The sequence below is a fragment of the Vidua chalybeata genome, chromosome 3 (assembly GCF_026979565.1).
Source record: "Vidua chalybeata isolate OUT-0048 chromosome 3, bVidCha1 merged haplotype, whole genome shotgun sequence".
Lineage (NCBI taxonomy): Eukaryota > Metazoa > Chordata > Aves > Passeriformes > Viduidae > Vidua > Vidua chalybeata.
This window is the reverse complement of record NC_071532.1, coordinates 70,500,393-70,513,429: the sequence shown is the minus strand read 5'-3', so window position 1 is coordinate 70,513,429 and position 13,037 is coordinate 70,500,393. Positions and strand designations below refer to the sequence as shown.

Sequence of the window (13,037 nt, the reverse complement as noted above, 5' to 3'; positions counted from 1 at the left end):
TAACTTTAAAACTGAAGTAATTTCTTTTGGTTGAGTTTTATAGTAGACTTGATGTGGTTTTAAAAAATAAATCTGTTAGTCAAATGGAAAAAAGACAAATGCAAGACCAGAATGAGAAAAAAACCCCATAGATTAAGAGGAATAGTATTCTGAGATCAGAGCTGATCCAAGGGGCAAAAAGCTAAGCCTGGAAACTGGGGAGCAGAGGCAGAGACTCGCTGCCAAGAGCATCTCAGTCATATCAGTGTGTCCATTGGCCAGCACAGCTTAGTCCACAATTTGTGAAAATGAGTTTATGAAGATTAGTATTACTGTTGGCTGGAAGAGCTGTCATACATATCTTCAGGAAGTAGCAGCATCTCTCCTATTAGTTGTGAGGAGCAAGGACAGGGGAGGCTGATTAGAAAACCACGAGGAAAGTATGGGAAGTTAGTGAGCAAATAGGACAGGCTAAAAGAAGGAAGAGGAAAAGGGTCTGGGAATGCAGTGGAGGAGGGGAAAAAATATTTAGAAGCACGTCTGCAAAATATGGATTGGGATGGCAGGCCACTTTAGCACTTATAAAGAAATGCCATGGCTCATGAAAATGCCTGGGACCATTTAATCTGCATAGGAAGAAACAAATTGTTCAGCAAGTTCTCAGGGGGAAACCCTATGAACAAGATCAGTGGAAAAAAAAGCTGAAAAAAAGAGAAAGTAATAGGAAAAAAAGTGCAGTGTTTTCACAGCCTGTTTGCTGTGATTTATTGAAGGAGTTCAATTCTGCTTATATTCTGTATATAATTTGTTTTATACAAGCTTGCTATAAAATTAGGTTACATCATATTCTGAGGGTACAGCAAAACAAAGCATATGGAGAAGTTTCTTTTTCTACAAAAATAAATATCTCAGCAGAAATAGCAGGTACCAGGAAGGAACTCTTCCCCATCTATAAGAAATAAATAAAAATTAAGTGAAAAACCAACTTCTGACCATAATTTGGTTTTGCTTGTTTGTTTTTAAGAAAAGATCACGTAGTTTAAAACTATTAACCAAATACACATAAAGTTGTGTTAAGGTAATATAGCTCTGTGCTAGGCTAGATTTATATATATACACATAGAGTATGCACCAAATTTTAGGTAATAGAGTCAAATATTAGGACTCTAGATAAATGCAGGTACTTAAAATCTCATCTGTGAAACATGAAGCAGCTTTCTATGGCTGTGCCTAGATAAGTTGAAGTGAAACAGTTTGGTCGTTTGCTCCCTGGGAGACTCCCTCCTGAGGCTTGGAAGCATCTCTGTTCCACACTAAACCTGTCTGAGCTAAGTAAGGAACAGTATCTGAAGGCTATAGAGACATTCCACAGCTGCTTTAATCACAGGCTAAGATCACATAGCAAAATTCTGTGTAAAGCTTTTTCTGTTGAAAGGAAGTTATAAAGCTATGTATGTATGATAAGAATTTTAGCACTGACTTTGTGCTTACTTACACCAAAAAATGCTAATAAATTCTTGAAAGTCTTACTGTACCCTCGAAAATTAAATCTACAAAGGAAAGCCCAAGAATGGGAAGTTCAAGGCAAGCATCCTGATGCCTAATGATAGAAAATACATGTGAACTGGGCTCACTACAGACCGTGCTTTTATCTTGTTCTCTTAAGGAAATGGAATTGCATTTGCTATCAATCTCTTTGCTCTCAGGCTAATTTTGAACCCTTTTCACAGTTTCAGCCCAATTCAACATAAAGGGACCCAGAAATACTACGTGTCATGACGAAAACCAGCAGTCAGGAAAATGAGACTGCTAATCAGTGTCCTCTCCAGATGGAGGACGGTGTGACTTCACCAGTTGCCTACTGTTTGACTCACCAGTTGGCTAATCCTCAGCACATGTGAGGAGCCACACTGCTGAGAACCATGTCCATTTTGCTAGTGCATGTGGAAAGTGGTGACTACTGGAGCCTGTGTAGAGTGGATTGGTAGCAAAAGGATGTGGAAGGTCCATAGGTAGGCAAACTTTGTTAACACTTATATTTTTAGAACAACGAACAATATACCCTTGGGTAAAGTTGATGTTGGCTTATGACAGTATGTAAATTACCATTGGGGTATTCCACAGTTAAGTCAGGACAAGCTAGAAAAATAAAACTTTGGCATTTTAAAAGTCTTATATGCCAGTAAAGGAAACCAATCATGCTGTAAGACTACTGGGAACAGACAAGTTCTGGACAAACCAGTTGTACAGCGGAAATCCTGCCTGCTTTGTGGATGTGGACTGCACACCAGCAGACCCTCCACCTGCAGGTCGTGGCTGCAGCTGGTTAAGACGCGCAAGATCGTCCACATAGTAGCGATGCCCTCCCACTTGCCAGCGGCAGAATTGAGGGTGAGCAGCAGCGCAAGAGGACACCGCGGCTGGAGAGTCCAGTCCTCGGGGCGGCGGAGCCGGACACAACCACAGGTGCCAAATGGCCTCCATGATGCGCAGCCAAGGAGGCGCCTGGGGAACAAGGTTGTTGGCTGGATGCCGCGACCGGGGCCCTCGCCCTCGGCGAGTGTCAGCTCCGGCGGAGCCGTCGGGTGGCTCCCGGGGGCGCGGCCGGCCCCGCCCCGCCCGCCGGCTCCCGCTGCCCTGGAGCGCCCCCGCGCGCAGCCGCCGGTGCCGCCCGCCCGCCCGCGGGGAGGGCGGCGGGGCAGGTGCGCGGTGGCTGCGGCGGCGTGAGCCAGCGCCGGGGCCGTGTCCGCCCGCCGCCGCCGCCCCTCCTCGCTGGCTGCTACTGCCGCCGCCTTCCCGCCGGGAGCACCGCTTCCCTCTGCCGCCGCAGCTCGCTTTCTCCTCCTCCTCCTCCGTTCCGTCCTCCCAGTGGCTCGGGAAGGCAAAGCCCCCCCGCCGGGGGCGCCCGTCGGTGGGTGCGTGCCCCCCAGCCCCCGCGCTCGCCTCGCCACCGCGGCAGCCGCCGGCACAGCCCCGCTCAGCCCGGCCACGATGGCGTGCGGGAGGTAAGCGAGCTCCCTTCACCTCTCCCCTCGCGGGTCTCGCCCTCCTGCCGGCGCCGCACCTGCCGGGGCGCTGGTGGGCGGCCGCGGGGAGGGGACGGCCGGCGGGTTTCCTCCGGTGCCGGCGGAAAAGTTGCGCTGGGCGGAGGCGGAGCGGCGCCGCATTGTTGTGTGTGCGGGCGCGGGTGCTCCCTGCGGGCGGCGGCGGGGCGGGTGTACTTCCGGGTTCGCACCTTTCTCCCTTCGCCGCCGCGCCCCCTCCTCCGCCGGCCGCCGCTGCCCCCGAGCCCGCCCGCTCCGGCCCCGGCTGTCCGCGCCCGAGCCGCCGGCACGGGGAAGGGGGCGCCGGGCCGCGCCGCCCGTCAAACGCGAACGACGACGGCAGCCGCGGTAGAGGGAAGGGTGAAGGAACGAAGCCGACCCCCGCGCCGAGCGGGGCGCGGGGCGCAGCGCCCCGCCGAGAGCTGGTAGCGGCCGGGGCCGAGGGACCGGCGGCGGGGACGCTGCGACAGCCCGACGCCAGGGGGCGGCCCGCGCCCCGCCGACAGCCGCCGCCGGATGGCGGTGACCGCCCGGCGAGCGGCCGCGGCCGGGAGGGGCGGGCGAGGACCGGCGTGGGGCGCCCGCGGCCCGGCGGAAGGGAAGGCCAGGGGAGGAGAGCGGATTGACGGCGGGACGGGACCCGCCGGGCGACGCGTCCGCTCCGAGGCGGCTGGGGAGCGAAGGATGGGGCGGAGGCGGCGCTCCCCGAAGGCTGCGGGGCTCGACCGCCCTGCGGTAACCACCGGCGGGGCGGGCTGGGGCCGCGTGTCACGCGCGGCGCCGTGTGCGCGGTGCGGGGGGTTTAACGCGAGTGGCGGCGGGGCCGCCATCTTGGATAGCTCCCGCCGCGGCGCGGGGAGCGCGGGGTCGCAGCCGGGCGCTGCCGTCCCCGGCGGGGCTGCGGGGACAGCGCCGGGGCTGCGGGGACAGCGCCGGAGCCGGGGGCGCGTCCCTGCCAGCGAGGGGGCGGGCGGGCTCTCCGGGGCACTGTGACACGCAGCCCCGCGGCTGGCTCTGAGGTGCCCGCCAGGCACCGCGCGGGACGCGGTGCGGGGGAGAACAAATAAAGTGCCGAAATGCCTCCAACACGCTTTGCTCCTCCCTGTCCGGTTGCGCGCCCGCGGTTCCGCGTGGCCGCTGCCTCCGCGGTGAGGGTACGGCCGTGGTATCTCTGGGCTCCGCGGGCAGCGACTGCGTGAGCGCCGGCAGCTCCACTCGGCTGTTGTGTCACTGTAGTACACCATACAGCGGGTCAGATAACCAGCTATCGAATGAGAACGTGAATCTAAAAATAAGTAAATAGCAGCAATGCACGCATTTTTTCCAAGCTATAATAAAATATGCAATTGGCGTATATAAATAAATTTGAAAACTCTAAGTTAATTTTAATTTTAAATCTTTTTAGCTTTAAATTGAGGGAATTACCCATTTTAATCTGATAAACATATTATCTAAAGAGATTTGATTAATTTACTTGTTTCTCTCTTACCAGTCATTAGCTTGTTAGTGATGGTGAGTAAATGATGTACGATGATCTTGAAGTGATGGGACAGAACAGTAGTGCATGCTACACCGATTTGTTTACAGATTTGACTCCTTTTCCTTATGTAACTGGTCTTGCTGTTCTTTTGACATAGGCCATTCACAGGGCTGTGGGTTTTTTTTCCCACCTGTTTTGGAATCTCCCATCTTGCATAGAAATTGCAAATACGGAGAAGTGTCCTGTCATGGATAAGTCATCAGACACTAAGAAAATAGTTACAGCTAAATTTGGTTATAGTTAATTTAAATGTAGTTGTGTATACTTTCAGTGATATCTGGGTATAACATTGTACTGAAGAGCAATAGTGCATGTTTACTCTTCGATTGATACTTGTATGCTTCACATTTATTTTTTAAAACACACTACTGAGAAAAACAAACAAAAACTCTTAGAGCTTCAGAGGAGATAATACTGACAAACTTGTTTGAAAAATTATTTGTAATATATGCAGCTAAGCCATAGTTCTCTGAAGGATGATGATTTGTTTTTCCCCTTTGGTATAAGAGTAGTAAGAATCAATGTTGAATTAAATTATGACCTAAATTATTAATACACCAGGAAGTCAAGTTTCCTTTGCTGTAGTCAAATGTATCATGTATGTAATGGCAAAGGTAGTGATTATATCTGATGTTTGTCCCTTGCAGTAGTTACAGAAATGCACCTGTACTAAAAACTCTGCCTGTGTATGTAGATCAAAAGTAACTGCCTTCTACTCCAATCATTTTAAAATACCTTCTGTAAAGGACATGTGCTGCTGTCTCACTTTTATCAAAACTTTTTTTTTTTAATTTTAATTAATCTGAAAATTTATTAGCTGGCATGTACTGAGAATTTCATGAGAGGGAAGACAGTGATACGTAAATGAAGAAGGAAACCCCAAATGCTCTCCCTCCTAGGCCTGAACAGCTGCAGTGTAGGCCATTTGCAGGATGCAGTGGTAAGGTCACACGCAGTGTTTCATATTGCATCGCCGAGCGCAGAAGTGAATTTTAAAGCCCAAGTGGTTAAGCCATTTGTTCCTCCTCTTTTTGTGCTCTCTAACCCCGTGGCAGCGTTTTGTTTGAGCGGCAGCTGAAGCCCGCGGCGCGACCCTCGGGCGGGGAGGCGAGGCACCGCGCGTCGCTCCGAGCAGGGCGCTGGGCCGGGAGGCGGCTTCCAAAGGAGCCGCTTTCCCCTGGGCGGGGAGCCGCGCATCCCCCGCGGCCGGCGGACGGCGGCGGGGCGGCCGAGCCGCCCGAGGGGTCGCGGGCGGCCGGCGCGGTGACCCGCGGGGCGCGCCAGGGGCCGGCGGCGGGCGCGGCCCCTCCTCCGTGGGCGCGGCGCTGTCCGCGGTGCTGAACCCCGCGGCCATGTTACTGCCGTGCCCGCCCGGCCCGGGCACTGCCGGGGGCGAGCTGCCCCGCACGGGTCGCGGCACGGGACCGCTCTCACTCACGGCCTTTATGTATCGCGCCGGTATCGGATGCTGACAGCAAAATCAATGGCAAATACTACAGCGCTTTCTCCTTCGGAACACGACTCTCCCAGCAACGCAGATTGTTTTTGTAGCCAACTTGGGAAGCTTGACGTTACCTATGTGAAATGGAAGCGTGCGGATGAAACCAGCAACTAGACGAGAACTTGGTATTCGTTATTTTTAGCCACAGGTTCAGTTTATGAAAGGACATTCTGAAAGTGAATATCAAAACAGCATGTCATCAGTGGGAACAAAATAACCACTCATGGCACAGGGAAGGTTCAGGAAAAAGCAGGTATCCATTAGCAGCAAGGCAAACACAGGCATAAGGTTTTCTCCTTTTTTCCTCTATTTAAAAAAGACAAATTTAGAAAGATGTGCTGTCTAGCAGATCCTTTTTTCAAAATTCACTTTAATGTGCTGCTACTACATGAAAAAAAATTAAAAGCTTTTTTTTCACCTTAGAGACAAGCATTCATTTTCTGTAATTGCACACTGGATGTTTCAAATACAGCTGCAAAATAAAAAGCAAATATGCTCCTCTGGTGTGATGTGTAGAGGCTGACAAAAAAAAAAAGACAAAACAAACATAGTTTGTTTCATATGGGAGGATAACACTTTTAAAAATATGCATTCTAAAAATGTAAATTCTTCTAAAAATAGAATTAATTGATATGCAGAATGAATTGACCTTCAAATTAAAGGTCAGAGGTGACAAACCAGGACAAAGGTCAGGCAGCTCATTTTCAAGCAATCAGTTTCTAGTTTTTTCATAGTTGAACAAAAGCTTAATTATACAGAAGAGTAAGGACTGTAATATTTTTTTAACTAGTGAATTCTAACAGAAACCTAGAAGTAGTTTTAGACAATTCCCTATTTTCTTGAATGTAGTTCTATTAGGGAATTATTTGTGCTCTTACTGATGCAAAAATGGGTCTGTCTTAAATTAAAACATTTAAATGCATTTCTTAAGTTAACATGTCATAATCCACCATCTGTACTTAATATTACTACTTCAGAGATGAGAGGGTTGTGTAGCTATTTTCTGATTTTTAGTGATTTTAGCAAAAAAAAAAAAAAAATCCTGCTTATGCTGTTGTTTCAATAAAGTTAGATTGCAGGTCCATTCATTTGGGCATTCATGCACATACTTATCATTTCTAGCAAACCACTTCCCCATAATCCTACTTCCAGTTTGCAGCATTCTGTAAGTCCATATGGAGTAATTAGAGAGACCTAATACCTGACTGTTTAACTAGTATGTGTATGTGATTATTATTTTATTATATGCACTAAGATTCAGTGTTCTAACAATTTGAAGGTTCAGTGTTTATATCAGTAATATCACATTTAGACTAAACCAAGTTTTCATAAATATTTTGAAGGTATTTAACAAATATTCTATAGGCTGGCCACATGCAGTAAGGAAACACCTAAGGATAAGTAGTAAAAATTCAACTGTTAAAATTTGTACCCTCACTCAGTAATAATTTTGTATCACATACTAGGTTTTTGCTTTCTTTTCAGATACTGTATGTCCTGTACCTACTTCAGCTACTGCTGTGTACATTGTTTATAAAGTTTTCATCTTTTCTTTTAGAGAGTGTGAATTTTAGTTGTATATCACTGATGTTCTTGTTTACTTTTTTTTCTGGTTTGAATTAATAACCTATCTCCACTAAAGTTTATAAAAAGTGACCATTGCATTGCTTTATTTGTTCGGTTGTTTTAAATAGTAGCTCAGTCAGAAGCCATTGATATACAGGACTGATGTCTACTCCAGTTGAAATGGGAAGGATGTGCCTTGAACTATCCACTCTTCTAGGAAAGTGGATATTGGTGTTTAAAATACAGACACTCATCTGTTGTTTAACTTCTACAGTGTTTGATTTGATTATTTTAATGGACAATATCCATATCAGTACTTGATATGCATATGCCAAAATACAAATTATTATAAAATCCATCATTAGTAGTGCTCTCAAGTAATAATTCAGTGATTAAAAAACCCAATAAAAATGAAGAAACAAGATTCTGTGGTTTGTGGGTAAATAGGATATGCAAATAAGACAAAAGTCCTGTGCAAAGGAAAAGATATGTGAAGTTGTGTAAATTCCATCAAAAGAAGTGTTGATGTAAAACATATCAGGAGATCTGAACAAACCATAATAAATTTTTTTAAAAAGTAAAGAAAAATTATTAATTTTTTAAAATAAAACTTGTAGTGCCATCACTTCTGATGTTAAAATCCTACTTGGCTGCAGTATTTTTATAACCTAAGTGAAGGTAGTAAGTTATACAAATACTGAATTCAGCTTGTCATAATATTCGTTCTTAATTTGACCTTTAGCAGGTATTTTTTTCAGTACTTCATTTGGCATTGTTTTGTTTGCAAATAGTTATCAAGTGGGGAAATAATATCTTACTCTCTATATGTAATAAATCAGTGATCAAGCTCTGAAAAATGTTACATACCCATGATTTGAGAATTAGGGCTTTTAAAGTTATTTTCCTTACAAAGTACTGACATGAAGTAATTTAAGAAGTACAAAGAAAAATCCATCTGAAATCATGTAATAAGATCACAAGGTAGTTTTCTTATTATTTCATTTGCTGTATAGAAAATCAGTGGGTAGCAGTTTCAGATGCCCTTGCTAACAGTAAACTGGGAACAAAATGCTTTAAATATGTAGGAAGTAGAACAGCAGTGATCCATTGTGTGTTTAAAAAAATTCATGTTTGAATCACAAAATATTGTTTGAAACATACCTGGTTTACATTGCTTTTTAATTAAATAATTATGATCATTGCTTAGTATATGTATATTCAAATGCAGACCATAAGACATTGCAGATTTTACTAAATCAAATACACTAAATACGAGAATTGTATATAAGTAATTTCAATCCTTTAAACAAAAATAACCTTGTTCAGCATATTCCATTGTTAAGTATCATTAATGTTTTAAACTAAATAAATGCTAAATAGTTTTTATTTATAAAACAATTGTCAGTATAGTAGTAGCATTTCATTTTGAGGAGAAACTCTGATCCTAGAGGATCAGAGCTTTCATTTGCTCTCATTCTGATATTGTGTGGCATTCATTACCTTTTTTATTGCCCAAAAGAATCAGATTCCTAACAGTGGTGGAAGCACATTTTACCTTTCTTTGTTCCAGTTCTCACTGTAGTCAAATTATATCCTTACACATAATTAAAAGGTGTATAACTGGATGTTGGTTTGTTAACTTCCTAAAAACCAAGATCTGCTTAGCCTCTTTTATATCAGAAAAAAAGCATATCTGGGCTATTGCCTAGCTGTGTTATTTACTTGAAGCTGTAGTTACCCTCCTTCAGATTAGTGACAAAAGTGAGTGAAATTAGCAAAGAAAGCTAAGTTTTCATTTGCTGGTAGTTCAATTAATTTTCTTAAATCAGCATTGTGAAAATATCTTTAAATATCTCACACGTGCTTGCTTTTATCTTCACATGCTAGAAAAATGCTGGTAATGGTGTATAAACAGAAGTGTGGAAGAAAAGCAAAGAAAAGTATGGCTAAACAAAGAATAAAATTGTGAGAACTTTCAACTTTATCCACCCTGTCATTACATAAGGACATTAACACTTGAGTGTACCTTTACAGGAAATCTTAACTTTTGTTATATATGTGTTTCAAAGTAACTATATTGAACTGAATGAAATGAAAAAGGAAAAAAAAAGAGTTTAAACAATGAAAACGTCTCAGGAGGAAACCCAGTATTTAGAATTACACATTGAAGAATCTGTATAAAACATGTCAATTCAGAGTGTCAGACAACACTCAGCTGTGAGGTTTCAAATAAAAATACTGTTTGCATAATGCTTCTATCAGTAGTCAAGAACAGTAAATAAGGTTAATTTTTACTGACTGGTTCAAATGACAGCAAAGTTTGTTACTATGAGTGTATGTATGTGTATATGGATACATTTTAAAAGCTCATGTTTTATGCTCTTATTATGCTTGGGTTCTTTCCACAGAGTTTTAAAATACTTTGCAGCATTCATCCATTTAATTCTTCACTCCTGATGAGTTAACTGAAAGAAGATCCTTTCAACATTGGAATATTTCCCCCTATTCCTTTGCATCACTATTTTCCTTGTTTATTATAAAATAAAGGATTGGTGGATTTTGTTTTCTAGTTCTTCTACTCTCTAATCATACGTACAGTACCCAGCATTCTTTAAAAAACTACTGCTGGCTTTACTCTGGAAGAAAACAGTCCCCTGGCTACCACTGTGAAAGAAACAAGTTTAACATATTAATTTTTCTTTTCAATTTACTTTTGGAGGAAAGTGTATGTCTTACTTAAGTGGAGTAACTATTTATGTCTGCTTTACTTTCTTCCAAACAATGTTTCAAAATCCTTTGGCAGCAAACCTGCTTAAGGTAATGGATTCAAAACAATCCATATCTCAGAGAATTAATTTTAAATAGATGCAAACTTGCTATTATTTTTTACTGATTGATAAGTTGTCAAAAAATAGATTATATAAGCTGTAAAGTTAGTTGAATTACATAATGTGCTACTTGTAAGGGAAAGTGGATTACATTTGATGGGTGTCTGTCAGTGTGCCTTTAACGGATACTGCACTTTTCATTGTATTTCCTATTTTCATTGTATTTCCTTTCCAGCAATAATTCTATATGGTGTTCTCTTGCATTAATTTTCATGCTTACTGTTACAGTATCCTTCCACATGCTGTGAATGCCTAGTTAAAATAAGGATTGCTTTTAAAGCTAGTGACTTTTTCTTTGAAAGCATCTTGCTGTCTAGTACACAATTCCTCAGCAGCATTTATTTACTTACTTGCAGTTACAAAGTTCATGTAAACACCAAGATAGTTTCAGAAGTAAAATGCCAAAATAATTATTTGGTTTGTAAAGGCATAAGCAGGCAGAGGAGAGTTCACCATGAGCCAGTGCAGAGCCCAAACCTGCTTCCATTTAAATCAGGGACTGATTTTGTATGTCTTCACTAGGATACAGCAAAATACATGCCAGAATAGTTTCTCATTTAAACTATCTATTTACATGAGTTCATAGCATTGAAATGACCAGGCTCTTCTATACTAACACATCTTATGCCAAGCTTTAAGTATTGCATCAGGAAGCTTTTTGTAACAACTATAAAAAAATTAGATACCATTTTTCTGCTTAATAATCTATTATGTGACCCTCTAGAATATGTGATGCTTAACAATGTGTTACGAGATGACAGTACTGGAAACAAGAATAACTTGGACTTGTCCTGTTTTCTGCTACAGTTTTTAAGAACTGTACTTTCCTCCTTTGAATCCCAACACCACTCCCCCAAACTTATTTTTAATCCCTTCATAAACTGAAGTAGGCTATGTTCCAAAGCCAAGAACGGATCGTTTACTCTATGCTTGCATATTTCATTATGTTGCATAAATAATGCAAGTAAATCTGAAAGACACAAAAGCCACATAGCCACAGGTTGGCAGAACAAAGAAGCAGATATAAGAGATTGGGCTTCAGTGCTTGAAGGTGTAAAAGCAGAGTTAGGTTTAATACTAGACAAAAGTCCACACAATTCCATTGGAAAACTTAGTTACTACAAAAGAATAGGGACTGAATCAGCTTGCCAGTGTTGTTACAATGAAAATAAAGATTGTACCGCCCCCTTTTCCAATTTCTTCTGTTGGAAAGGATTCAGGATATTTGACTATAAGGGAAAAGAAGTTAGAGAAAATTGGTTCTCATTTGTCTTTGTTCATTCATCTGACTTTGTTCACTCCTAGTAGGATATCCAATTTTATTTTTTTGTTTTTTTAGTAAGAGAGCAGATGTTCTCTTAAATTGGAAAAAAGACAAAATTCAGATTTCTCCAAAACAGAAGAGGATTGGGCTTATATCTAAACAAGTTGATACTGCAATTCTTTGTTTCTTTTTGCATGGGTTTTAGTTAACATAGATTATTCAAAAAGACAGTAGAGGGTGACAGGAGGACAGGCTTGTGGCAGGTGAGTTTGTGCATGCTTCTATGTATTCATCCTTCATTTGTTAAGCAAACTGGACAGCCTAAGTAACAAGTATACTCCAAAACAAAGGTGTTTTCCTTAATGCTTCATGCCGTCTGCAGCAGGTTTTTTTTTCTGTGTGATATTTTTGTTGACATACAAAATAAGCATGGCCTTTTTCAACTAGAGCAAAAGTACACCTTTAATGAAGTTTAAGTCAAGTCACACATCTGTATTTGTATGACTGATTTTGTTTAGATTGAGGCCTAGAATTTAATGTTATTACATACTATGCTCTGCAATTTTATAAGTCTAACTCTTTTAAAATGCTGAAAGCATTTTTCTGTTGATACTCAGAAGTTGGCATTGAGTTACTATTTCGACCATGAAAAAATCCTGGAGAATTATTTTTATTGGCTTTTCTTAAATCATATACCAGGTATGACTTGATTGTTTAATATGTACAATTTAAGCATAGTAAAGACAACTCACTAGTTCTTAGGTTACCTACTGCAATTAAATATTGATAAAGGAAAATAACACCTTCCAATATTCTGCAAATCTATGTCTTTTCCCTTTTGTCATCAACTGTGTAGCTTTCATAAGAGACAAATGAAAGGGGCAATGCTTTTACTGGTGCTGGGGTACGGGGGTGGGGGGAAAGCAGCACTTGGTTTTTCTTCTTACACCTTGGTTTTCTCTCTGTGGTTCTGATGAGCTAGGTAAGTCTCAAACAGTAGGTTTACAGGTCACTTCATAGAGTCAATGCCCTGGCATTTTATGGCCTCCTAATGAGCCGTTAAACTGGAGATGAGGTAATTAAATACGGTACTCTGGGACAGTGTACGCGGTACTGACTCCAGATCTCTGATTTTAGGTTCCTCAGAAGACGATGAGGTCATTCAAGAAGGTCTCCTCAGGCTCAGGTCAGTCTTCTCTCCAGCGTCTTACGTGGCTGACTGTGTATCTGTAAAACTGAGGTACTTCAGCACTTC

The 13,037-nt window shown here is 42.6% G+C and overlaps 1 protein-coding gene across 1 annotated transcript in view; it reads left to right on the top strand.

Annotated features, from left to right (window-relative positions):
* The first annotated feature begins 2,742 nt into the window (after positions 1-2,742).
* The window catches only part of LIN28B (lin-28 homolog B), a 94,452-nt gene continuing 84,157 nt past the window's right edge, over positions 2,743-13,037 (top strand). Inside the window, exons 1-2 of the mRNA XM_053938871.1 lie at positions 2,743-2,984; positions 12,920-12,968. Coding sequence (XP_053794846.1) covers positions 12,935-12,968 — 34 coding nt within the window. The 5' untranslated portion in view covers positions 2,743-2,984; positions 12,920-12,934. The remainder of the gene's footprint in view (positions 2,985-12,919; positions 12,969-13,037) is intronic.